Here is a 26,424-nt window from a genome sequence, read left to right as displayed (position 1 = left end):
CTACCACCATTTTCTCCTTCCAGAGAAAAATCTCTCTCTCAACCTGTGTCTGTAAATAGCCTGGAGAGTGGGAGCAGGCTGGACCAGCCCTTCCCGGCGTTGTTTCCTCTACGCCCACCACTGATTGTCTCCTTTTTTTATCCTGTCCTGCCACTCTGCCTGTGCGTGCAGCAATTATGCAAAGTTGCAATCAAGGAGCTGAATTAGGAGCTCATCTTGGATTAATTAGTGATGGATGCAAATCTGTTCCAACAAAGAGGAGCGAGGGGAGTGCAAAGGCCATGGGTATCCTCCCAGGGTTTCTCCAGCTCTCCCAGGCTCGTCTGAGGGGAGGGATGCAGAGTAATGCCTTGTAGGAGAATTCGGGCATCCACGTGAAAGAATTTGGTTCTTGGCTTTGGGACAAGGCTTGGGTGCGCCAAAGCTGATGCTCAGCTCAGCCCCTGCATCTCCTTGGAGGTTTTAAACCCAGAGCTTTGGGCTTAGAGCATCTCCTCCCACCCCAGCCTTGCTGCAAAGCTTGGGGAAAAACCAGTTAATCCCTGCGGCCTCCAGAGCTGAGCTGCTGCCAGCACTGGGGATTTCTGTTCTCCTGCAATCGGATTGTGACAAACCCCTCCACTTGCATTGAACAAATTCCCTGGCTACTCCCCGCTCCTCGCAGGCCCCACTAATCCCCTGAGTGTGACTCTGGCCAAGAGGCAACATCCCTGATTAATCCCCACTGCTGCCGAGGATGCTCCTGGCCCGGCCAGTGCTGGGAGCAGACCCCGGGGATGGATGCAAAGGATGCAATGCTATTTAAAGGAGCTTTTCCAGGAGGGGATTGCAGGCTGGAGAACAGCCTCTTCTTCCCGTGAAGTGGAAGAGATGCACGTGCAGCGCACTGAGCCGGGGGGTGTGGGAAGGGGGTGCAGATGTTTTATCCCTTTGCCTGCCCCCCTCAGTGTCACCCAGCCCAGCTGGTGCAGAGGGGACACCCCTGGGGCACAGAATAGCCAGGGCAGCCTGGCAGAGTGAGCATGGCTTGGTTAAGGAGCTCCTTAGCCAAGGGACGGCTCGTGGCTGTGCCCACAGGGATGGGGACACTAGGGACAGCCCATTCCCATGGTCCCCAAGAATTTAAAGCCTTGGCTTGAGGTTTTTGGTGTGCAGACAGCTGAAAGGTCTCTCCTTCCTCTCACCTCTGCAACAGCAATGATTAATAAAACCTGACTCGGCTGGAAGGGCAAGGAAAAAAACAACAATACAGGACATTTCTGGAGATCATCCTAATCCAGCACCTCGGAGCCAAATGAATCAGCAGCTTCTTATTCTGCCAGCAGGATTAGTCAATGTTCATCCAGGCTCCTGGGAAGTGAGGTGAGGCTCTGCATAGCAAGGAGCAAGGTGGCCACAGGGTGTTGGTTGGTTCATGGAGCCAAACAAATCCCTCCTTGTAATCCTGCAAACACTGCTGGGATGCACCCACTCGTGCTGGGAGCCATGGGACAGCAGGGAGAGGCAGGAGAAAGGAATAATGAAAAAATACCTCTCAAAATCTGCAGTGTAGGTGAAGGATGAGGCTGTTGGATGTGGGGTGTGGGGGAAAAACTCGAGGCTAGGGCTGTATGCAAGGGATGTCCCTATGCAATAGGGACCAGGATGCCTGGGACCAGGAGCACCATGCCTGGCTGGTTTTCCTGGCTGTTAAAGTGGGTCAAGCAGAAACCAAAGGAGCATCTGAGCTCGCCAACCTTGAGCCAATTGTGTGGAAGCTGAATTATTCAGGGCCAGCTTAAAAAATTGAAGAGCCCAGCAAAACTCTAGGAGAGTGCAGCCCATGGGACCTCCATATCCTTGTCAGGCAGAGGCAGCTCAGCCCATGCTCAGGGGCCACCTTGGCATTTTGGGAGGGGAGACAGTGTTGTTCGTCTTTTGGGGATGGGCAAAGCAGAGTGAAAGCACCCAGAGAAGTTCACCCTGGTAGATTCCCCCGTATTCCCTGTAGAGCTCCAAGCTGTAGCAGCTACCTTGGGTATCCCAGCGTGGCTCTGTCACATCTAGAGCAGGAGCAGCTGAAAGAGAACTCCCTTGTCCCCTGAAACGAGGATGTCTTGATGGTGTGGTTTTAGAGAGGAGGTTAAACCTGATCTTTGCCACCAGCTGTTTGGTTGTGGCTTGGAGAAACCTACGTCCACTTGGGAGCTGAGGTGCTCCCCTCAGCTCGGTTGTCTCTGAAGGACCAGCCCTGCTTCTGCTCCCGGGGCTTTGGAATGGGGAGAAGCAGCTCCTGGGGGGATTCCCTGTGGTGAGTAACGCTGCCTGGCGAGCGCCGGGGAAAGGCGGCTGCACATATGCTGCAGCTCATCCTGCTCTTTTCGTGGAGCACTCTCACTGTCTGGGTGCCAACCGGCGGCAGACACGGCCAGGGAACCCCCCCCACACTCACCCCCTGCTTTGTTTTTACATTTCCAAGGTTTCTGGAAGAGGGTGATGGAGTCTGGTGTAGAGCAAGGGGATGTAACTCAAGGGGAGTGAGGTGCTTTGAGATTTTATAATGATACTATGAAATTAGAGCTGAACAAATGTGCCAAAGCAAACAACCCAAAGAGCAAACAGCCCCAAAAATCCCTTTTGCACCAGAGGGCCGAGCTGTGCAGGTGCTCAGCTCAGAGGGGAGCAGGGAAGGCTGAGCCCCGGCTCCAGGCTGTGCTTGGCACAGCAGTCAGATGCACTTTGAGCCAAACTCTGGCTATTTCAGACCAGGAGAAAAGATGGAAATTTCCACCTGGCCTGTTTTCTTCCCTGTGCTGAATTTGCAGGAGCCCCGTTGCCCAGCCCCGCTCCCTCAGAAGGGCTGAGGCGCTGCTGGCGCTTGTGTCTCTCATTTCCTCTGGCGGCAGCAGCGCGTCCCCGGCCCCGCACGCTGATTTACACATCGCAGCATTTATTGACTGCGAGGCGATTGTAATTCACAGCCCGGTGCAGCCACGGCCTGGAGCAGCGATGGTTCCTCTCCTCCATCCTCACACACTCCGCGGGGAGCCCAAGGATGGTTCCCAGGGATCTCACCCACTCTCTGGGAGGAGGCACCTGCTGAGTCCCTGCTCGGTGCCTTGCTGCTCCTGGAGAAAAGCATCAGATCCCCGTGATGGAGCCTGCACCCTGGGCCGGCTCACCCAGCCCAGGAGGGGTGGGGACACCCACGAGGTCCTTGCCTGTGTCACCCACCTTGGGGAGGCGTGTCTTCTCCCTGGGCAGACATCCACACTGCCCCATGTTGCTGGTTCCCTTCCTCCTCTGCTTCCATTCCCTGGTTTTGGAGGGGAGCAGAGACCCTCTTGGCTGTTTCCTCAAAAAGCTGGGGGATTGCTGTGTTCTGTTAACCAGAGCTGCAATCCATCCATCCCTCCATCCATCCATCCCTCCATCCATCCATCCATCCATCCATCCATCCATCCATCCATCCAACCATCCATCCCCCCACCCACCTGTCCTGCCATCCACTCACCCACCCGTCCTGCCATCTGTCCATCCATCCATCCTTATTCCATCACAAAACCCTTCACAGGGCAGGCATGGCCCCCTCCCTGAGAAGCTCATGCCCTAAATTAAATTACCGGGGCTTTCTTCCTAATTAATCTCTCTTCTCAATTAGCTCTGGACCTCCGAAATCCCTCCAAGGCACCTCTAGCCGGTACTTCAGGCGGTGCCTATGGACGGGGGTACGGGCGCGCATCGGGAAAGCCTCTCCGGGGCTGGCGGGGGGGCTCGGGGGAGGAGCGGGGGGCGGGCGGGAGGCAGAGGCAGAACCGGGGGGAGCAGAGGCAGAACCGGGGGGAGCAGAGCCAGAGCCGGGGGGAGCAGAGGCAGAACCGGGGGCAGCAGAGCCGGGGGGAGCAGAGCCAGAGCCGGGGGGAGCAGAGGCAGAACCGGGGGCAGCAGAGCCGGGGGGAGCAGAGCCAGAGCCGGGGGGAGCAGAGGCAGAACCGGGGGCAGCAGAGCCGGGGGGAGCAGAGGCAGAGCCGGGGGGAGCAGAGCCGGGGGGAGCAGAGCCGGGGGGAGCAGAGGCAGAGCCGGGGGGAGCAGAGGCAGAGCCGGGGAGCAGAGGCAGAGCCGGGGGGAGCAGAGCCGGGGGGAGCAGAGGCAGAGCCGGGGGGAGCAGAGCCGGGGGGAGCAGAGGCAGAGCCGGGGAGCAGAGGCAGAGCCGGGGGGAGCAGAGGCAGAGCCGGGGGGAGCAGAGGCAGAGCCGGGGCCGCCCCCGCTCCGCGCCGCCGCCGCGCTCGGTGCCGGCCCCTCCCGGCGGAGGCTCCGGTATGGCGGGGCCGGGGCCCGGCGGCCGCCGGGGCTGAGCGGGGCGGGCCAGCGCCGGTGCCGCAGAGCCGCCGCGGCGGAGAGAGGTAAGAACGGCCGCGACCTGTTGTGCTCGGCCGGGACCGCCGGGGAGCGGGGGGAACGGAGGAGAAGCCGCCGCTCCGAGCCCCTGCCCGCCCCGGCCCCACCGAGCATCTTCCCGGCTCCCCCGAGCATCCTCCGGGCGCGGCCGGGAGCTTCTCTTTCAGCCAGGGGACGTGGGATACTGAATTCCCCCCGTTTATGGCAACTTCGCCGCTGGCAAGATGTCGGGGGACGCTTTTGCCAGAGCAAAAATGGCTTTTGTGCCCTAACAGGAGGGCTGCGGTGCCCGGGGGTCCCGCAGAGCCGGGGGGCAGCGGGGCAAGGGCTCCTCTCGGGTGAGACCTCCCACCCCTGCCCGCGATGGAGAAACGCCCCCACCCTGGGGCCACAGGGGCGGCAGGGTGGAAATCCGTAGGGGCAGACGGATGTAAATCCAGCGGGAGGAGAAAATCCAATTTACGGCAGCGCAGGGATGCTCGGGGGAGCGAGGCGGAGAGCGCCGGAGGCTGGTCCAGCGCCGCGGCTGTGCCGCGCATCCCGCATCCCGCTCTGCTCCCGGCCCCGGGAAGTTTGGGGCACACACAGTACGTACGAGGCTTTTCCAGCTGGGATGCTCTCCATCTGGGATTCCTGCTATGGAAAAGCCCTGCAACAGGCTTCCCGGCATCCCGGGAGATGCTTCCCGCTGGGTTTTGTTGCCTGGGTGGCAGCAGGCGCAGGAGGGTGTGGGTGAAGGGGATTGCGGGCAGCTCCCCGGCAGCGGCACGATGGAGCGGTGACCCCAAGACAGCGTGCCCTGCCGGGCTGTTCTGCTCCGGCGCTCTGGGATGGGGTGTCGGGGTGAACCCCAGCATGGTGCGGGAGGGGGACCCCATCCCAGCCCCCCAGTAGTGCTGTGGCCTCAGCACAGCCTCGGGGCCGGGGCAGTGCTGCCCTGTGCACCTGCCCCTGCATGAGAGAAGCATTTTAGGCTCCAGGAACTCGCTGACGGGGTCTGTGGGCACCACGTTTGCCCCACACCTCAGGGCCCTCCAGCATCCAACATGTCCTGGCAGCTGGAAAACCTCTCTGCTCCTGCAAACATCATGTCTGGCAGGGAGACCAAAGAAATCACTGTCATTGATTTTTTTCTCCCTTGCCTGACTCAACCTACTGCCTTGGAGGAGATTATTTTCGCCACCACTACCACCACCCTGGATGTCAGGGAGATCTGCAAGAGGTTGGGCTGGGGACAGACAAGGAATTCAGAGCAGCCCCTTGGGGTTGAACCACAGGGATGAACTCTATTTTGGATGGCTTTGGTGGGTCACTGGAGGATGTCGGGTATTTGGAGAGCTCATTTTGGGATGCGCTCGGTGCAGCCCCTCAGGTGTGATGCTGGGGTCTCTCTGGCAGGTCTGTACTGGCTCTGATCCCCCAGAGAAGCAGATCTGAAAAAAGCAGGGTCAAATCCCATCCCCTCTCTAAAAGCTGCAGGAGTGTGTCTGCCCAGTTCTGCCCCAGAGCCAGGCACCAGAGATGCTAGAAGGGCAGAAAGCAGAGCAAATGTGCTGCCTGCAGGGAGCGAGGGCTTCCCGAGGCAGCCAGGATCTTCCCTGAGTGATTTCATCCATTAATTTCTCTAATTGCTTTTGGAAATCCCAGTGGCGTTTGTCTTCGGTAGCATTGCAGTGGGGTGCTGAGCCGGGCTGTGCCTCGGGGTGGCTCCTGTGGGTGCCCCACGAGCCCTGCTCAGCACCCCAAAGCCAAACTTCAGCTCAGAAGGTCGGTGGATCCCATCTGCCTCGGGGAAATCATCTTTCCAGGTGGAAAAAACATCAGAACCACTGTGATGCAGCTAGGTGGAGAAGGCTCAGGGCCACCCACGTGTGTCATTGTCCCTTGCAGACCCCTGGCATCACCCGGGGGGGACCTGTGCCCCCGGGGGTGTCACTGTCACTGCTCTGCCTCCCCCTCAGGGTGGCCGGGATGGGCTCGGTGGGAGCCGAGCGCCTCAAGGAGCTGAGCCCGGCGGTGACGCCCGAGGGGAACGTGGTGATGAGCTTCAGCTTCGACAGCTACCAGCTGGAGGAGGACGAGCTGCAGCGGGGCAGCCAGGCCAAGGCTGTCCTCACCTTCATGGAGCCAGGTGAGGGTGGGCACGGCCCAACCTGCCCCACAGCCAGGAGGAGGTTCCCTGCTGCTTTCCCCCCCTGCTTAGGAGCTTCCTGGGATGGGTTTAATAGCCACAAATAGCCTGAAATGTCACAATATAGCCCACTACCCTTTTTCATCCCTAGCCACCAGCACATCCTATGACAGCTCTGCAGGCTGGCAAGGTGTTGAGGATTGGTGCCCTGGTTCTCCTGCCAGGCTCACCCCCAGCCTGCAGCTTCATCTTTCTCCATGCAGGACTCAGGGACACTGCTGGGATTCACCCAGCTTTGCTCCACATCCTGAGGCAGCCCTGTCCACCTCCACACCCACCTTCGACCCTTCCTGCACCTTGACTTGTGCTGTCACCTGCACTGCCTGGCTCTCAGCTTGTTTAGCTGCAATTAAAATTCACCAGACCCCCAAAGCCCAGATGTTTTCCTGCCTCCTGGGTCTCCATGTCTTTATTTAGGGAAGGACCTTCTCAGAGCTGGGGCTGTTTATTTGTACATCTACAGGGAGCTGGGCTGTTTCCTTGCCTCAAGGCTGGGGTCTGATGTGGCTCCCAGGGGTGCAGCAGTGCCACTGTCATGTCTTTTTCTCTTTCTTTCCTTTTTCTTTCAGTTTCTGAGGACCCTGAGCCCCAGGATCGATACCATGGGATTTATTTTGCCATGCTGCTGGCTGGGGTGGGATTTCTCCTGCCCTACAACAGCTTTATCACCGATGTGGATTACCTGCATCATAAATACCCAGGTAGGTCTGGAGCAGCTCCAGCACATCCCTGACACCCCAAACCTTGAGAGAGCTCAATCCCACTTCCAAGGGAGCTGAACTCTTGTCCTCCCATCACCTTCAGGGACCTCCATTGTCTTTGACATGAGCCTCACCTACATCCTGGTGGCCTTGGTGGCCGTCATCCTCAACAACGCGCTGGTGGAGCTGCTGAGCTTGCACACCCGGATCTCCGTGGGTGAGTGGGGTCCCTGTACCCCCAGGCAGTGCTGTTCCCATGCTGTGCCCATGCCACCACCTCTGTCTCCTCCCCACAGGCTACCTCTTTGCCCTGGGGCCCCTGCTCTTCGTCAGCATCTGTGACGTGTGGCTGGAGCTGTTCAGCCGCAGACAAGCCTACGCCATCAACCTGGTGGCTGTGGGGGTGGTGGCCTTTGGCTGCACAGGTATGTGGCAGAGCAGCTGGGCTGGGACATGGCAGGTAGGGGTGGGAAACAGCCCCATCCCTGTCCCATCCTGGGACAACCTCCTGCTCTGATCCCTACAACCCTCAGGTCCCCGCCCCATCCCATCCACCTCTGTCCAGGCATTGTGGGACTGGCCAGGGGCATCAGCATCAAACTGGTCTGGTCACTGACACCACTGATCTGGGCCACCATGGTGGCATGCCAAGCCCCCACACCTGATGGCCACTCTGGGTGGGAACAGGCATAGTGGAGCATCCATGGAGGGGGAAAAAGGCCCTCCTGCTTTTGGAGCAAGGAGGCTGCTGGAAGGAGCAGCTCCCAGCTGCCACAGCACATGGGTTCCCTCTGGGATTTCTTCCCCCTTCCTGGAGTTTCGGCTGCAGCAATAATCCCTCCTTCTCCCCTCTGTGCATCTCTCCTGAAGTGCAGCAATCCAGCTTCTACGGCTACACGGGGCTGCTGCCCAAGCGCTACACGCAGGGAGTGATGACGGGCGAGAGTAAGTACCCACAGCCACTGAGCATGTCCCCAGCCCACCACATGGGCTTGCACCTTCTCCTGGGGCCCCAGTGAGCCACGCTCGGTCCCCTCTGGCCTCAGCACAGCCAGCAGATCAGGGATACCCCAGGGTGCTCCCCAGCAAACCAGGCAGTTTACTGGTTTATAAGTCTCTGCACTGTCATGCCAGGCTGAGGTGGGATGTCTGCCAGGAGCTTTATCACCCCAAAATCCCCGCTGGTGACTCCTCTACACTGGGAAGCACCACATCCACGTGGTGGGGGATGATGAGGATCCCTGAGCCGGGATTCAGTGGGACCCAACACTGACAGCTCTCCCACACCACCAGGCACCGCCGGGGTCATCATCTCGCTCAGCCGCATCTTCACCAAGCTGCTGCTGTCGGACGAGAAGGAGAACACCGTCATCTTCTTCTTCATCTCCATCGGCATGGAGCTGACGTGCTTCATCCTCCACCTCCTGGTGAAGCGCACCCGCTTCGTGCGCTACTACACCGACGGCTCCCGCAAGGGCCTCCCCGAGAGCCGCGGGGCCGGCGAGCCCGGCACCGGCTACCGCGTCCACCACGACGTCACCTCCGAGGACGTCCGATTTGTAAGCCGAGGGTGGGTTCCCCTGCCGCCCCCTGGGGTTCTTGGCCGCTGCACCTCAGCACTGCTGTCCCCTCTCCCCTCATCCAGGAAAACCGGGAGCAGGGGCAGCCGAGCTCCCCCCGGGGCAGCCCCGGTCTCGAAGCTGAGCTGGCTGGGAGTGGCACCTACATGCGCTTCGACGTCCCTCGGCCCAAGATCAAGAGAAGCTGGCCCAGCTTCCGAGGTGAGTGGTGGGCTCTGGGGAAAGCCATTCCCGTGGGGTGGGATAAATGATTGGTGATCCAGTGTTATGGGGGAGGATCATCCCCAAGGCTGGAGAGGGACTTTTGAAAAGGGCATGGAATAGCAGGACAAAGGAAAATGGATTCCAACTGAAAAGAAGACAGGATTAGATGGGATATTACCAAGAAATTCTTCCCTGTGAGGGTGGGGAGGCCCTGGCACATGCTGCCCAGAGAAGCTGTGGTTGCCCCATTCCTGAAAGTGTCCAAGATTGGATGGGGCTTGCAGCAACCTGGGATAGTGTAAGGTGTCAGCTGGGGGTTGGAACTGGATGGTCTTTAACAGTCTCTTCCATCCCAAACCATTCTATGATCCCTTTCCTAATGATGTGCCCATAACCATGGGGCAGACTCATCTTTGGAAGGCACCCCTGGGGGTCAGACAAAGCTCTCAGGCTCTGCAAGGGGGCTGGGCTGCAGTTTTGGCTGAGCTGTGCTGTCCCTGCCAGACATGCTGCTCTACCGCTACGTCGTGTCCCGCCTCATCTGGGCCTACATGCTCTCCATCGCCATGACCTACTTCATCACGCTGTGCCTCTTCCCCGGGCTGGAGTCGGAGATCCACAACTGCACGCTGGGGGAATGGCTCCCCATCCTCATCATGGCCATCTTCAACCTCTCTGACTTTGTCGGCAAGGTAGGAGGGAGGCCAGAGCCAGCACTGAGGGGGTCTGTCCTCCTTTGGTGCCCTCTTTCTAAGCCACTTGGCTCCACCAAGGGTCATCTCCACCCACGGGGGTCTAACCAGTGTGAGGCTGGTGCTCACCAGCATGGCCAAGGTTGGGTTCCCACAGCAGATGTGTTTCCCTCATCTCCTTGTTGCCCCATTTTGGGCACAGCCTCCTCATCCCCACAGTAGTCTCTGCTCCTCGCTGCAGATCCTGGCTGCCCTGCCTTATGACTGGAGAGGGACTCACCTCCTTGTCTACTCCTGCCTCCGTGTGGTCTTCATCCCCCTCTTCATCATGTGCGTCTACCCCAACGGGCAGCCCACCTTCGGCCACCCCGCCTGGCCCTGCATCTTCTCCCTCCTCATGGGCATCACCAACGGCTACTTCGGCAGCGTGCCCATGATCCTGGCCGCAGGCAAAGTGAGCCCGGAGCAGCGGGAGCTGGCAGGTAGGACTGAGCCCTCCCAGGAACCCCCCATGGTGTGGCCACAGCACCCTGACACCCCCTGTCCCTCCCCACAGGGAACACCATGACCGTGTCCTACATGACGGGCCTGACGCTGGGCTCGGCCGTGGCGTATTTTGCCTACAGCCTCACCAGTACCTCCCACAGCACCTGCTTCTACACCGAAACCTCCAATGGCTCCTTTACCTCGGGCTACTGAGCCCTGGGGCGGGCAATGGGGACAGGATGGGACCTGCTTCCCACCACGGTCCCCAGCGCCCCACGTCCCTCCTCAAGGAGGGAGCCTGGAGCCAGAAAGCCACCCCAGCATGGACAAGGACTGGCATCCTGTTGGCACAGGGCTGTGGCATTCCCAAACGGCCTGCGCTGCCCAGCCAGGCACTGCGCAGGGCCGCTGCTCGGGGTGACATTCCTCCCACCCCAGGGGACAGTTCTTGTTGCTTTTGGGGGTCTCCCCATCAGCAATCTCCAGTGAAGGCTGGGGATCTTCAGTTTGCACCAAGCCATTGACAGGAGGAAGAAAATACTGCCAAATCCCAAAGGGAATAGGACCAGCACTAGGGAGGAGGGTGATGGAGGGCTGGTGAGGAAGAAGAGGAGCAAGAGAGGAAACAAACACTCCTTCAGTACCCCGTGGCTCTGGGAAGGTGGGTCTCAACTTCCATTGATGGTGCTGCAGGTTTTCACCAGGAATGGCTCGAAATCACAGTCCCTCCCTAAATATGCGAATCATATGGTTGGGGAAAAGTTTTATTGTAAATTGTATCTTAACTCTCCTAACTGCAACAGAGGCAGGGTCTTGCCTCCCCCCACCCCACACTGTGAATCTGCTCCTTTGCAAGGGGAAAAGGGGGGGTCCCAAGGCTACAGCACTGCCAGTGCCACCTGCAGGCCACTGCTGAGCTTCAAGATTTATTGCACAGGATGTAAGTGAAGCTGATTAAATAATTAAATGTCTTTGCAACAATGGCTGGTCCTTAGCTGTGCCACTGGCACTTGACTGCTGTTGATGGGCTGGGCTGGCAAACGCACACAGGGTGATGCCTGCTGCCTGTCCTGTTGGGTTTTGGGGTGCCCCTTGTCACCTTCAGTGCCCCCTTTGTCACCTGGGGTGTTTGAACACGTCACTGGGTTACACCAAACCCCTGCCAGCCTGCAAACTGCTGTGGGCAGCACACAGGAGAGGGAACAGGCCAAGAGGAGCAGAAAACGTCAGGAGGAAGTGCCAACACCACGTTTTGGGACCAGCTGTACCTCACTGTGCCAACTGGTGGGTGCCATCTCCCAGGGAATCGAGCCCAAGGAGCCAGCGAGTGCCAAGCCTGGCCCCAACCTGGCCCCCACAGCACAGGCGGGTCTGGCCATGCCAAGCTCCTGCCTGTAGGAAGTGCAGCTCACACCAAAAAGAGCAAATCCAGCGTTTCATCCTCAGCACATGGTGCCCCGAGCATGGTGGCAGGGGGAGGACTCACACCTCCAGCCCACAGGGCCTGTCCAGCAGACACCTCTACTCCAGTGTCCAGTCCTGTCCATCGGTGCCACCACATCACACACATGGGTTCTCCCCAAAAAGCCACCAGGCACCTGGGTTGTGTCTTTCTCCAGGGCAGGGGCCGAGCCAAAAAGCCATCATTGCCACCAAGGGGAGAAGAACCCTGTGGTCAGGACAAGCGAGACAAAGAAAGATGCTTCGTTGGGTTGCTTTTTTTCAATTAGATTTTTTTTTTTTTTTATGAAAAAAGATCACACGGAGTTCTCCAACAAACAGAATGCCAAAAAAATTGTTTTAAACAAAACATAAACAAAACAAAACAAAAAGACAAAAACCTGGCTCTCCTTTCCTCTCGATTGTCTGAAATATCCTTGTGTTCCATAGAAGGCAGTGGGTTTTAAGTGCTTTCTATTTAACATTAGCATAAAATCTCTCTCGCGCGCTCTCTCTCGCTCTTTAAAATATGCTCACACAATTTGCTTCTAGAAGTACAGTACACTTTGAGCGTGGGGGGTGTGCCTGTTCCCAGATCATTTACAATCACAATCCAACAGGAAATAAAAAATAATATTCTAAACGTCAGACTGTGTTCATTTCTGCCGTTGTGGGTTTTTTTCTTTTTTTGTTTTTTATAATTTCATAATTTTTTTCACAGTTTTAAAAAGTTTATATTTATATATATATATTTATATTTATATTTATAATTAAAAAGTTGAATCCATTTAAAGACTTATAATACAGGAGGGCTAAAGAGTCTTTTGGTACATTAAAACTGTACAGGCTAGAACCGTCACTGTCCGCCGTGCCGAGGCGCCGGTGGCCCGGGGTGGAGATGAGCTCAGCACCATGTGGTTTGTTAAAAGGATGAGGGTTAACTCTGTGGGGCTGTCCCTCACCCCTGAGCCCCGGCCTCCAGTCTCTGGTACGCAGCCAGGGTGGAGAGTTTCCAATCTGTCCTTGGCTTAAGCGTCTCCCCAGCGGAGCGTGGGCCGAGCCGGGCCCGCTCCGCGTCCCGGCGATCCGTAGTGCGAGTCGGGAGTTGCAAAGATCAGTGCGTCTCTTGGAGTTTTGTTTTAAGTGCAAGGATGGTGCGTCGTTCTCCTCAGGTTCTCCTCCAGTGTTCCCTCTGGCCAGGTGTAACCCTGGAGCAGCAGTGGCGGTGCCCAAGGGGAGCTCAGCCCCTCTGTGATGGAGGGAGCTGAATGAAGGGTGCAGTCCCTGAGCCCGAGGTGGCAGCGGGGCTCTGGCTGTGGGAGCGCCGCGGGCAGGCACAGCCGGGTGCACACACTGCCCCTGTTCCCTTCAAATGATGGGCAAGGCTTCCCAGCAGCTCCATGGCGGGTAAAGCTGGGCGAGGGATGCCAGAATCCCGTGGCCTCTGATCTTCTCTCCTCCAAGCACCAAGCAGCAGCTTTTCCCAGTCGTTTCCTGCCCCTTCACTGCATGTTCCAAGATGAGGTCTCAGTTTGCACCCCCCTTGCCACCTGCTTGCTCTCTCCAGCACCATTGCAGAGCAGAAGGGGTGCAGAGCTGCAGAGGGTTCAGACTGTTTGTTCAAGGCAGTGGGAAGGCAGCATCCCAGACTGGATGTTGGCTCCTCTTCCACCTGGCTCCTCCCAGGCCAGAGGATTCTCTTCTGCCATCTCTGTGCTGGGGCCAGCCCTGCCCTGTCGTGCTCCACACGCTGCTGGAGGAGCCTCCAGGGAACGGGAACGGCAAAAAGGCGCTGAGAGGATCGAGACGAGGCGCTGAGAGAGACTCATCTCCTTTCTCTTTCACCCTGTCCTTCCTATAAAGGTCATGCGAAACTAAGCAGGAAAGGGAATATAAGGACGGAGAGGAGCGCACGCAGAAGGCCAGAGGGTCCTTCCACGCGCGGGCGGCTTCCGAGTTACTGATGGGGAAAAATGACACAAAAGGGATCCCTCCTGCCGGGGGGTCCCGCTGGTGAAATGATCACGAGACCCATGTGCTTTCCTGGACCAAAAGGAGGAAGGGAGAAGTTGGTCAAGTGTAACCTTACTTAAAGCCACTTCCAGAAGAGCCTTGGGGTTCAAGCACCACCATCACCACCATCCCCCCAATGGCATCTTCCTTGAGTCCTGTAACTGTTTCCCCGACCCCTTTCTTCAGCCTTCTCCTTCCTCCTCGCGTCTCTCGCGCTCTCCTGTCTGTAGTGTGACACAGAAATGAGCATTGAAAGAAACAATCATGTCGTCTGAACAGGCACGTCCTCAGGTTTGTCCCATCCCTTCCCAGAGGGTGGCATGTGTCCCCTGGGCAGTCAGCAGATGACAGGGACCCCGTCGGTGTTGAAGATCATGCCCGTGGTGGGCTCGTAGGTCCCTGCAAGGTAGTAGAGGTCCTCACTGTCTTGGTATTTCTTTGTCTTCAGCATCTGCTCATATTGATCCAGACCAACAACAAGACACTTGTGTGAGATGGTCTGGACATCATTTTCATCCACGTGAGAGGACTGGTAGAGGGCTCTCTGCACAACAGGAAGAGAAGGAAGGAGGTGGGAAAAAAAGGAGCCATTAGATCACACAGCATTTACAGCATCTTCTTCCGTAAGTAGGAAAAACACTCATCATCATGGGCTAGAACTCTGCTCACACTCAAGAACATCTCACTCATCCCAACAGCCAGCCTAGGGGAGGGACACCAGGAATGTGCAAGGTCCATGGCTGGACAGTCCCTCCAGCCCACTGAACCTGAGCCCTGGCTTTCACTCGGCTCCCACTGATGGGAATGCTGCAGCTGCCCGGCACACATACAGGGAAATACGGAGGCCAGGAGTTTGTCATCCTCATTTCGAGGATGCAAATGCAAAGATGGGTGCTGGATACCAGCTCCCTGTTCTTCCCCACACCCAGCACCTGCAGCTACTCCCACCCTCCCAGAAATATCCATCCCAAGTCCTGGGTAGTGCAGACTTTGCAGCTGAGGCAGGAAGAAAGAGCCAGAGAAGTTTGGGGGGCATTTCCTAGCAGTATTTACTTGTTACAGGGTACCCAGCATTCCCTCCCAGCCTTCTCCCAGTCTCACCAACCTCCATAAAGTCCTTCCTCTGGTTGGATGCTTGCAAAGCTGTGGCCAGACTCCTGCCCGATTTCTGATCCCAGCGCTGTGCCAAAGTAGAAAAGAGGAAACAGATGAAAACCTGGTGAATTTGTTGTTTTTCCATGCCATCACCTCCTGCCCACTACATGTGCTTTTGGAACTTCAACCCCTGCCCACTGCCACTAAGAATAAATCCTGCTGTAAACCAGCTGCACACATGTGCAAAATTAAGCATTTCTGAGCACCAGGCTCATCATTCTTACACTTTAAAAGCTTGATCTGGATCTTGACACTTTTTTTGGATGCACGCAAAAGTCTTTATTTCCTAATACAAAGAAACCCACCCCTCCCTTCTTCAAGAGGCCAACACTGGGCTTGCCCACACCACAGGCAGCCCTCCACAAGATGAAAGAATGGGGCCACCCCCTCCAGGGTACCAGTAACAAACTGGGCCTTGGGTGTTTTCTTCATTGTTGGAAACAAAAAGGGAACAAGGAGCTTTGCAGCCCTCTCAGCAAAGGAGACCAGCCTACCTTGCCTTCATTGAGTTTCTTCCCAGGGTTGGTTTCTTCTGGGTGATAAAACCATTTGACTCGGACCACCATGTTGTTCCCCCAGGATTCCCACATGCTCTGGATCCGGCCAATGTAGGGCAGGTTGGGGCGGCCAGCAGAGAGGAAAACGGCGCAGTCTCCGATGCGGATGATCTCCTTGCCCCGCACGATGGCTTTGTAGAACAGCTTCCTGGCCTTCCCTTTCATTCCTCTTCTCTGCCAAGAGAGGATCATGCAGGTGTTCAGACAGGGATTACCCGTATTTTCCCTATACACCACTGTTTGCCCTGTCCCACATGCATCCCTTTGCTGTTGACAGAGCCACAGTATTCCCAGAGGACTGGGACAGAGGGATACACCACCACACAGAACGGCTTCCCCAACACAGTGAAATCCAATCCCCATCTCCTCCCTGCACAATGGACACCTGGCACACCACGCCAGCAGTTCCACCACCCCAGGAAAAGGGAAGAGGCACCAGAAGGCAAAACCAGTGCCGAGCACTATGGTGCATTTACCTGCGTGGGCTTCCCAAACCACTTCCAGAGCTGCCGTGCCGGGAGGAAAGCAGCGATCTTGGGCCTGTTCTCCACGGAGGGCAGGCGCTGGCGCTTGGCCAGCTCCTTGGTGGTGGGCAGGTGGATGCCCTCGCGCTTCTTGGGCCGGCTCTTGTTGCCGCTCTGCGGCGGTGCCGGCTGCTGCGCCGGCTGCTGCGCTGGCTGCTGCGCCGGCTGCTTCTGGCTCTGCGGGTGGGAGGACGCCCGGGATTTCCCTGCCTGCTTGGTTTGCTTGGGTGGGAGGGTTTGCTGCACCGAGGAACTCGGCTGGGCCTCGGCTACTTCGTCATCAGAGCTGCAGGAGGAATCTTCATCCGTAGTGGAGGAGGAAGAAGAGCTGGAGCTTGATGAAGAAGAGGTTGATGAGGTGGAGGAAGAGGAGGAAGATGAAGATGAAGAGGAGCTGCTGCTAGAAGAGGAAGAAGAGGAGGAGTTGGAGGAAGAGAGAGGGGTGGATGCTCTTGAGCTGGCTGAGCTGCTGTCCTGGGCTTCCCCTTGGTTCTTCTCAGTCTCCTCTTCTCCCTCTGACTCCGAGCTGCTGTCACTGCTGTTGCTCTCAGACTCCTCCACACCTGCTGGACCTGCTGACTTTTCTTCCTGGTCCTTTGAGACAGCAAGGCTCTCTGCTGAGGCATCAAACTTTCCTCCAAAGCTGGCAGGGGAAGGGTCTCCCTCAGCCACCTTGGCTCGGGAAGATTTCTGCTTGCCCTCCACACTCACTGCAGCAGAATAGCCCAGCCCCAAGAGACTCTTCCCATCTCGGCGACTGGCCAGGTTCGAGTCCTCCAGCATCCTCATCGCCTCCTTCATCTTCTTTGTCTTTGGAGACATCACACCCTCATGGTCCAGCTTGATCAGGATTTCGTTGTCATGCTTCCTCTGAGCCTTGACCATGGTGCCAAACTCTTGTGTCTCTTCAGTGGGCCGCCCTTTCTTGGCCTTGGCTTTGGACACGGAAGCATCACTGGAGCCGAAGGCTGCCAGCGTTCCCGGGAGATCGCTGTAGGGCTCTGTGCCGAGGATGCTGCCGAACACAGCAGGCTGGTAAGAGGGCTGTGGGGGGCTGTGCAGCTTCGTGGAGATCTTCATTTTGCTGGCTTTTGACCGCTTTTCCTCTGTGGGAGCAGGAGAGCCTCCAGTCGGCAGCGGTTGCGATTTTCGTGACCCCTTCATGCTTGGTTTGCTCAAGCAGGCCGGCTTCTCTGGGACTGAGGAGGTAACAGGTGAAGAGTCCACCTGATCCTTCTCTTCAGGCAAGGCAGCCTCTTCTGCAGAGGAGAAGAAACACAAAGACATGATGTTATCCCTCCAGATGGGCTTTATTAGCTCAGACACAACCAGACACCAGCGCTGACTGGTCTCTGGCCAAGCATGGCTTGTTCCTGCCTGCTCAGGTACCCCCAAAGGAGCACAGGGGGTGCCCTCACTGCTCACTGAACAGCCTGGCCTGGTGCCAGTACTGTGAGAAGTGACTGACAATGCCCAGGGGTGCTGCTTCAACTTCAGGAGAACCCAACTACAAATCTCCTGCACCTCTGGCCCTATTGATGGCTGCAGAGATGCTCAGCTGAAAAAGGGACTCTGCTCCATATCCCTGACTGACAGAAGGAGGCTGTCACAGCACAGGCCAGCATCCGAGCCAGACTCCTGTAAACTGTAGCCACAGCAGAGTGAGATGCACGGGTGTTTTGCACTCAAGCAGCGCATCCATCCTCATCCAAATCCTGCTCCAAGCAACAGCTCTGACTTGGGGAGAACAGTGGGGAACAATGCAAAGATTCCCTCAGCTCCAGGTCTGGCAGTGTGGCAACTTACCAGCTTTGGCCTTGACACTTGGCTTTCTCCCTCGCCCTTTGCCCTTTGACACAGGCTCCTCTGACCCCAGTGCAGCTCCCTCTTTTCCTTCTCCAGTGTCTTTGCTGGATTTACGGCTACGGCGCTTGGTGCTGGGCACCAGAAGGGCAGGGGAAGGCTCAGCACCTGGAACAGGTCAAAGAGATGTTCAAATGCAGTCAAGTAACACACAAAATAGAGATGTGATATAGTGAAAGTATCCCAATCAAATCTGCAATAGGAACTGGCCTTTTTCCTTATGGGTGATATCCCACCCCAACACTGTGTTCTGTAATTGATGGTGCAATCTTTGTAAATGAGTCTGTGAACCTGTCCCAGAGTTTGAGGAAAGGACCCCAAAACTCCATGTATATCAGAGTGGGAGGAGTATTGCAAAAAACTCAACAGCAAGACTCACACTGGATCTTGTAGTCAGGTGGGAGAAGCCGAATGTGAGACAGTGGGATGCGTCCCGTGTCCCCGTCATCGAACTCTACTGTGATGAGATCACCATCTTCCTCCAGATCCAGGGTTCCTGTGGGATGGGGGAGAAGATGGGATTAGGAACAAACATCAGAGTACAAACCCCTTGGGGTAAAGGAAGTGGGGACACTGGAGAAAGATAGGGGTGCTACACCTGCTGCAAAGCATCCCACTTCACCTTTCCTAGGCTGTGCAGGGAGGGCACAGAAGGCTCACTCTGCAATGGAAAGTCCCTGATAACAATAAACCAGCCCACTCAGTGTGAAATTCCCCATCAACAGCACTGCTCCAGAACATTAACAGCCATTCCAGTTTGACTTCCCACCTCTCTCCAACTGTTTCCCTTTATTCTTGCAGAAATTCACTTTTCTCCTTTTACTGAAATATCTTTTTTTTTAACTAGTATTTCGTAACTACTCTCAGCCATCATAAGCTGCTGCTTTTCACTTTCTCCAAGAGAAATAAGCTGTGTTCTCACCCTCTCTTCTTGCATCAGCATTACTGGTTCATACATCACAAGTAAGTATTCCCTTTAACACATGTGGTATGACCAAGACCCCAAAAAACAAGACCAGCCATGAGAGAATTGTCCAGAACCATTCATTAACTTTTTAATGAGATCAGACTAGATAGTTTTGTGTCAGAGCAAAGTTGTGAGTGTCCAGGTGATTTAGAAATCTTCACAGCCTCAGAAATAATTGATGCCTGGAATAAATTCTGACTTTCTGAAATGTATTAAATGTCCTTGATATTTTTAAGCTCCTATATTGCTCAAACCTCTTCCAGAACCTGCAGGATGTTACTAAATCTGCATCATTAATGAGAGAGGCATAACCTGGGCAGAGATCAGGGCTTCCCCAGACAAGGCTGACATCCCTGAGGACACACAGGGCTGAGACATCCCAGCTTCACAGCAGCCAGGGCGGCCTTACCTCGGACAACTGTCCCCGGGTAGAGGCAGCGGTACTGCTGGCTCCAGTAGGCTGCAATCCTCGTGCCCTCGGGCAGGAACCGCACTGAAGGGGGCTTCACATCGATGATCTGCTCAGGGCAAGAGGAAGGCAATTACTGACCACCCTGGCACCAGCACAGACCATCCCACCACACCTGGCAGGAAGCAAAGCAGCTCTGGAGAAGGCAAGGAACAGCTTCCATGCTGGGGAACAGCCTCCTGTGTGCTCACAAGAGGAAGGAAGGATCACCCCTGCTGGAATACAGGACTAGTGCCTGCTGCCAGCGGGGAGCGAGCACACCAAGGGGAGTTCTGCCCACACTGACCATGGGGGCAGGACCAGGACACCCCTGCAGCTGGAGGAGGAGAGAGCTCCCAGCCAGCCTCCCCCCACCCCAGAACAGGCCAAGGGCACGGAGGACAGGCAGCCTTTGGCAGCACATACCGCTTCCTGCAGGAGCTGCTCCAGGCAGTAAATGTGGGGACGGTTTCCCCTCTCACCCTCCACCACCACCCGGTATCTGAAACACAAAGGCTGGGTCAGACACAGCACATGGGAGACACCACCCCAACCAGGTAACGCCTCCCTCTGATGGGAGAGGATGTGAGAGCACTTAATGAGAGATAATTGGATTTCCCTCAGTGCTGATAAACCAGAGTGAACTCTCCTTCCCTCCCTGCCAGACACTGTCAGTCTCTAAGCAGTCAGCTCTACACAACCCCCAAACTGATCAGTGCAGCAGCTATGTCCCCATTTTCTGGCAGATCTCAGGTGGATATGGCAGCCCCATAACTCACATGTCTGGTGAATGCACTGTTTTGACATGCCCAGCATAGAGCAGTTTGTCATCCATGGGGATGAGGACACGCAGGCCATCCTTCAGCTCATCCTTGTCAATGATGCAGGAGCGGGGAGCTGTGAGGTGTTGGAGCAAGATGGGGATTAGAGAGCACCACACATGGGAAGGGACAGTAAGGAGAGAAGGAAACTTCATACTCCCAGTACCACTGTCCCCTCTCTTGGTAACAGTAACATACCAGTAAATGAAAATAAGGCAACTGAGAGACTGGGCTTCGACTAGATGTCACAGTGAGCCATGCTGATCAGGCTTAGTTTTTATTGAATTGACTGAAAAAGTGGTATCTCCACCCCAAAGACTCATGGCTTTGGATGAGGAATGTGTGACAGCAGCACAGTTGTCCTCTGAGCAGCCCTGGGAAACCTGCCCAGCTCCCCTACCTACAAAATCCTGCCCTTACCTGGTGTGGGTGGCCTCTCAACCAGCATGCTCAGTGGGATGTTCTCATCCTCTGAGAAGCTGCTGTCTTGGTTGGGTTCAAAATCCTCCTCTGCTGCCATGCTCTCCATGAGCTTGCTGACAGCTCCTCCTTTCCCTCGGTTCTGTGGGACAGCAAGCAGCACATCAGCTGGATCACCACAGGAAACATCTGATCCCATCTCACCACCCTCCAGCAAAAAAATAACCTGAGGATATCAGGACAAACCTGCCTCCAGCCTCAGGAATGTTCATCTCACAAACAGTTAAGTATGTGTACCCAGACTTTTTGTTGCCTTTATCCCCAAGCATTACCAGCAGCTGACTAAAAGCTATTCCCCACATGCTCAGTCTTGCAGGTTGGGAGAGATGCTGTGGAGCTGCAGTTTTGCTCTGCATTCACCACAGTGCCCCTGAGCCTGTGCCTCCACTAAGGCACCAAGCTCTGTTCCTATTTCTTCTCCTGTCTCCATGATATGTTCCTTGCTGTACACACAGACCATAATAAGCATCACATAGAAATCATGTGAGAAGACAGCAATGTGTGTTATGAGATGCAGTGGAGCAGGAACCAGCTGTGATCCAGTGCTGAGCAAGGCTACTCCATCACCATCTCCACGGTCCTTGCTGTCCATGCAAGCTTTCCTTTCACCTCATGGCAGCCTTAGAGAAAATCCTGCCTGCTCACTAATTTGGGGGATGAAGGCAAATGAACAGCAGATGGTAGCAGCAGGTACTATCAGAGTCTCCTCTGGATTTTAGGCTTTTCAAACCAGCCCTTTGCGTGTAACACACCCAGCAAAACCTGCACCTCTGTTTGCCCTCTCTCACACTGCAACAGTCCAGGTGTTCTGCCAGCCACACTAGAAACAGCCCCTCACCTCTTTTTTCACCTCCTTGGCTTTCACCTTAGCTTTGCTCTTCTTGGTGGAGCCCAGGGCACTTGCCAGGCTGACCCGAACATCAGAGGGGGAGCTGGGGATGCCAGGGGGAGACATGGATGAGGAGGAAGAGCAGCAGGGTGTTTCTTTACCCTTCTTCCGCTGCTAAAAATAAAAACAAAACACTCCATCATTAAAGAGAAGATTGGTAAAGACTTGGGTCCAAGGAAAGGGAAAAGGTGGAACAAGGCAGGCTATGCACAGGTAGGATTATGTTTAGCCAGCAGTTAGTTCACTGCCCACATCACATCCTACATCTCTGCTTTCTGGCTTCACACGTCTTGGGAAAAGCTTTTCATTACACTGGAGAGCAACTCCTGCCCATCAAATCTTCCTCCAAAGAGCTCCAAGAAGATCCCAGCTGGCCTCATGTCACAACTAACTTGTCTAACTCTCCCCATCAGTGCTCTTCCCATATGAACTAAACTGGAGCCAGAGGGAGCCAGGCATTCAGCTTAGATGAAAAGCCACTAACCCAGAGACCACTGTCACCCCCAGCCAGGGACAGACCTCAGAAGTCACCATGGAAAAGGGGAACAGCCTTAAAGGCCAGTGTGGGTGCCACAACTCAGCAAGAGGACAAGCTCTTGCACAGAATGGGAAAGAGATTTCACAGGATCTGTTTTAATGCAGGATCATCAACTCTGGCCACCCAAACAGAATAGATTTGGTAAATAGAGGGCGACAGAAGTAACCAGTCCTATTCAAACACAGCTTTTACTCCCTGCAAGTCAGATTCAAGTCTGACAGAGCCTCCAGGTGTACATGGGGTGACAAGGGGCAGACAAACAACTGCTGAGACAGGACTCAACTCTCCTGTGCCTTAGCGGAGTTACTCGCCCTCCCTTCACCCTCAGCTCCCAAGCACCCCAACACCAATCTGGCCAGCACATTCCTCACCTTGCTTAGGTCCTTCCTCTCCTTCCCCTTGCTGCCCTCTTTTTTGGGGCTCATGGGGGCCCCCTTGCCACAGCGCCCAGGTTTGGAGACAGGGGTGGAGCTGGCAGGCGCCGTGGATGTCAGCATGGCCGAGGACGTGGTGGCGTCGTGGAGGAAGATCCGCTCGCTGCGGCGCCGGTTCCACAGGTCATCATCGCTGGCCTCCAGCCCAAACTCAAAGCTCAAGTCCTTAGGGGATTTAAATTTCTTCAGCTTGCGGCCTTTCTCAGAGCCCAGCTTGGCCTTGTCAGCGCTCCCAGACCCGGAGTCAAGGCTGCTGGGGGCCTGGCTCGGCGGGATGCTGCTGGGCTCCAGCGGCCCCTTCTTCCCGCGCAGCAGCCCTGAAGGAGATTTCTTCCTGATCTTGATCTCACTCTCCGAGTCGGTGTACTCAAACTCTGTCCCTAGGTGCAAAGGATTTAACCATCAGTCAAAGCCCTGGCTGAGCAAAGAGGGGACACATCCTGCTGGAAACTTCTGGGCTCCATGGAAGATGCTGTGCCTGTTCAATAGAGCTCTTGCTTGTTCCCCTTTCCAATCCCCACATCTCTCAGGCCTCCATTTCTGACCCATAAAACACAGTGCAAATTCCCTGGAAGTAAGCCTGCCCTGCTCCAAACCAGAGCCAAACAATTCAGGCAGTGTGGTTCAGTGTGTTCCCTGCCTCCATTTTCTCCACAAGCAAAACCCTGTAGGGAAGCTCTGAAAAGATACTTTAACGTGCCCCTCCTCAAAAAGGAGCTGCTCAGCTGAAACGAAGCATAAACCCCAAGCTGATCCCTCCTTCTTCCTGGTGGGAGCCCTCTCCAGTTTCACCTTTGTTTCAGGAGAACAATGTCTTTTAACAAATGGAATAAACCCAAATTTCAAGCTTATTTTTTCCCATTGGCTAACAGACACCACAGATCTTTTAACTGGCTCAAGGAGTTGCCTTAAAGTCAAGAGAGGTAAAGGATCTTTTGTCTGTGGCAAATGGAATTCCCCTCACACTGGCCTCTGCTCAGCACCATGAGCACAGCAGTACCCAGAGGCCTGAAATACTGTCATAATGCCAAGATGTTCTCCACCTTCACTGTATTCCCCTGAACCTGAAAAAGGAGAGCAAGATCATGTTTCCAGGGGCAGAAGAGAAACTGAGGCAGCACCTACACACCCAGCAACACAGGCAGGAGGTAGGCAAACAACTTTCACATGAGAAAATGAAAATAAATGTGGCACAAGCAAGGAGAGCATCTTCTCTTGGTCCTTCTCTCAAATACACTCACTCTCCTGGGTAAATTCAGTCTGCAGGAAACTGCTCTCATCTTCTACCCAATCCTCTTCCCGAGACAGCCCCAGCATGGAGAGAAAAAAGAGCCAGCGTGTCAAAAACAAAGCTGGCAAAGCTCAAAATGAAAAACCCATTGGAAGTTAAAACACTCCTCTCTCAGTACTGTATGAGGTAATTTCTAGATGCTTCCAGTTTCAAGGAGGGCAGATTACAAGACAATAAATTCTTAGCAGAGGCTGTTGGAACAAGTTGGCAAAAGCCTAATATAGCATGGAAACAGTGCTAAAACAAGCCAGGCTCCTGAGGAGACATCATTTTCCATTCTGAAGCATGCTATAAATTCCATTATCACTTAATAAATATTAATAGAGAATTTATAAATGGAACCCATATAGATCTGTCTGACCAGGAACAATGTCACCAATGGGCACTTGTGCAGCAGGGCATGGGGAGGGGAAGAAATAAACTCCCAACACATTGAAACTGAGACAGAGGCAGGGCAGAAACCCAGATTCTGGCACTGCAAACACATGAGCAGAGGAAGGAATGTTTGTTTCAAGTCTCTCTGGCTGGCTTCTATAAGTAACTTGATGGGATGAGCTGATGGAAAGAGTTTTTCTTCTGCTTGGGTGTCTGTGCTTCCCTTGGGTATCCAAGATCAGCTGCATTTAGCACATGCTTCCTTCCCTAAAATTTAACAGCACTTCACTGCCTTCTGCACTCTGTCCAAGGGGATGCAGCATCCCACTGCTTGCCTCTGCAGCGTGTCTTTTTGAGAATTTGCCAAGTAGGAAAAGAGGAAACTTTGACAAAGCCACAGCTGTCCCTAGGGAAGCCACGGCTGCAGCTGCTAACCTGCCATGTCCGTGACTGGCTTTTGTTTCCCTATCAGCCACTTTCTCCACCTTCAGCATCAGGACCAAGCTGCCAAAGCAAAGAAAGGGCAGCTCAGTGTCTGGGTACACAACATGCTCTCTTGCAGCACAGCTGGGACCTCCCAAACCTTCCACCTTGCCCCCACAGCACCACCCCACACCAGGGATCTCACCCATCAGGCTCTGCCGCTCCTCCTTCTTCTTCGCCTTCTGCTTGGCCTCCAGCTGGATGATGGACAGCGGAGGGGGCACGATGGGGCTGGGCATGGCGCTGGCAGCAAACCTGGCCAGAAGGCCCAGGCCACTCTCATCCAGGGCAGGTGACGACAGCCTGTCTGTGCCATCCGTGCCATAGTCCTCTGCTTCCTCCTCTTCCTCATCGTCATCATCCTCCTCCTCCTCCGAGCTGGAATCTGGCACGCAGAAAATAGGGAGCCCATTACGAATCTCACGGAGTTGTGCACCAGCCACATTCCCAACCCGAACTGCAACTCTCCTGCTGCCCTGTGCCCAACAAAGTGGCTCTGAGCCAGCCAGGACTGAGCCACAAGATGCTGGCCATGGGCATACACGTGTCCTTGCAGCCATAGAGCCAGTGTCACCCTGCCTGCCACCACCCTGGAAGGACACAGCAATACAGGGTACAACAAAGACAACCCACTCAGGGTAAGGGAGGGAAGAGCAGGGTGTTGGCAGATTTGAAAAGGATGCCAGGCACCCCTTCCCTACAGCTTTCAGGAGGAATTAAAAGTTAATTCCTTTGAAAATCCCGACCTGGGAGCTGTGGGATTCCCCTCCCGCCCACCAAACTTCCTCCATAACGAAATCTATTAAGTGTAATCAGAACCAGAGATCAGCATGGAAGGGGAATACCAGAGAGCAGTCTGTGCCTTGGCAGGAGGCAAGGGGAACACAGGGAGGAGAAGGGGCAGGAAGCAAAAATGCAAAGAGGGGAGGAGAAATAATAATTTGAAAGCAATGGATTTGGAATGCATAAGGGAGGAAAGTGTAGGTAGTGTTGGAGACAAGGAGCAGTGTTTGAACTCTCTGCCTCAGAACTCTCTCCACGCCTTTCATTTCCCTTTCTACAGCTCAGGACAGGGAAGCCCCAGCTCAGCGCAGGCAGAAGAGCTGCCCACAGCCAAAATCTAATTCTGGCAAAGAAATCAACCTCACTGCCTGCCTCAGCTGACACCTGCAGAGCAGTGGGCTGAGGGTTTCCTCTAGGGTGTGTACACAGCAGGTATTTTGGGGTAGATGCTCCGAGAGTGGCACCTCTCCCTCCCTTCAGCGCTTCCCAAGAGTCTGTCAGCAGCTCAGAGGCAATTAATTTTAACAGCATCTCATCCAATGAGTGCTGGTGAGCAAGCCACTTCACAAATGCACATATACCACACACACACTTATACACACACATATATGAGCACAGAGATCTATAAAAATGTATACATTTAACTCTGAAAAGTGAGTCTGGAAAAGATATTTCATTTCTCTTGAAATTGAGGGCTTAAGTAGGATCATTGAGGCTGCTGGAAAATTTCCACCACTAGCAGGAGCCCTGTTCTGAGCCCACTCCCCAGCTCCTACCAGCCACTATCCTTGTGTCTGAAATCCAGCCAAATGAGAAACCAGATCCCTTCAAAATGAGCTGGAATGAACATGAAAATCCTTTTCTTTTCACATATGCCCTCAGGGATAGATAAAAACGTCCTCAACACTTGATTGCTCAGAAAAAAAATACAATAACACAAGTGTTATTTTTCAATTATATTAGAAAGAACAGGAATTTCAGAAAACAATGTTCTCATACTTCTGTTTTATCAACTGAGGTAACTGGCAGCTTTTTCTTGTCTTTTTTTTTTAACATGGATAGTTTATCTCTGTAGCATATATCTGATAGTCAGAGAATGCTGATTTTTAACTGCATAAAAATTCCTTCCCCA

At 54.8% G+C, this 26,424-nt stretch overlaps 2 protein-coding genes across 7 annotated transcripts in view; one reads left to right on the top strand and one right to left on the bottom strand.

The window, feature by feature from the left end:
- The first annotated feature begins 4,256 nt into the window (after positions 1-4,256).
- SLC29A4 (solute carrier family 29 member 4) lies at positions 4,257-12,319 on the top strand. 2 transcript variants are annotated; one of them, XM_021549514.3, is made up of 11 exons: positions 4,257-4,382; positions 6,339-6,508; positions 7,138-7,269; positions 7,373-7,486; positions 7,566-7,694; positions 8,140-8,214; positions 8,563-8,828; positions 8,915-9,050; positions 9,558-9,745; positions 9,987-10,227; positions 10,302-12,319. In XM_021549514.3, the coding sequence occupies exons 2-11, from the start codon at positions 6,349-6,351 to the stop codon at positions 10,442-10,444; spliced, it is 1,584 nt and encodes a 527-aa protein (XP_021405189.2). In that variant the 5' UTR covers positions 4,257-4,382; positions 6,339-6,348; the 3' UTR covers positions 10,445-12,319. The 2 variants fall into 2 exon arrangements, with proteins under 2 accessions (XP_021405189.2, XP_085448271.1); XM_085592145.1 differs by lacking the exon at positions 4,257-4,382 and adding an exon at positions 4,466-4,964.
- Positions 12,011-26,424, bottom strand: part of TNRC18 (trinucleotide repeat containing 18) — a 56,052-nt gene continuing 41,638 nt past the window's right edge. For 4 of the 5 annotated variants that reach the window (XM_031506163.3, XM_085592144.1, XM_077786893.2 and 1 more), the window contains 13 exons: positions 24,655-24,894; positions 22,298-22,740; positions 21,338-21,502; positions 20,440-20,581; positions 19,978-20,095; positions 19,625-19,700; positions 19,160-19,268; positions 18,163-18,279; positions 17,727-17,891; positions 15,873-17,179; positions 15,334-15,570; positions 14,790-14,864; positions 12,011-14,228 (listed from right to left, as the gene is read on the bottom strand). In XM_031506163.3, coding sequence (XP_031362023.3) covers positions 14,022-14,228; positions 14,790-14,864; positions 15,334-15,570; positions 15,873-17,179; positions 17,727-17,891; positions 18,163-18,279; positions 19,160-19,268; positions 19,625-19,700; positions 19,978-20,095; positions 20,440-20,581; positions 21,338-21,502; positions 22,298-22,740; positions 24,655-24,894 — 3,401 coding nt within the window. In that variant the 3' untranslated portion in view covers positions 12,011-14,021. The remainder of the gene's footprint in view (positions 14,229-14,789; positions 14,865-15,333; positions 15,571-15,872; positions 17,180-17,726; positions 17,892-18,162; positions 18,280-19,159; positions 19,269-19,624; positions 19,701-19,977; positions 20,096-20,439; positions 20,582-21,337; positions 21,503-22,297; positions 22,741-24,654; positions 24,895-26,424) is intronic. The other variant, XM_021549493.4, reaches the window with a different exon arrangement.

This window comes from Lonchura striata, chromosome 14 (assembly GCF_050655825.1).
Source record: "Lonchura striata isolate lonStrDom1 chromosome 14, ASM5065582v1, whole genome shotgun sequence".
NCBI lineage: Eukaryota > Metazoa > Chordata > Aves > Passeriformes > Estrildidae > Lonchura > Lonchura striata.
This window is presented reverse-complemented; position numbering and strand designations above follow the sequence as displayed.

Excerpts from the sequence above, each read along its gene's own strand:
- SLC29A4 (XM_085592145.1), top strand. The coding sequence starts at position 4,741 with ATGGAGAAACGCCCCCACCCTGGGGCCACAGGGGCGGCAGGGTGGAAA. Across the intron at positions 7,695-8,139 it reads GGTGGCCTTTGGCTGCACAG|TGCAGCAATCCAGCTTCTAC; the intron begins GTATGTGGCAGA and ends TCTCTCCTGAAG. Across the intron at positions 10,228-10,301 it reads GGAGCAGCGGGAGCTGGCAG|GGAACACCATGACCGTGTCC; the intron begins GTAGGACTGAGC and ends CCCTCCCCACAG.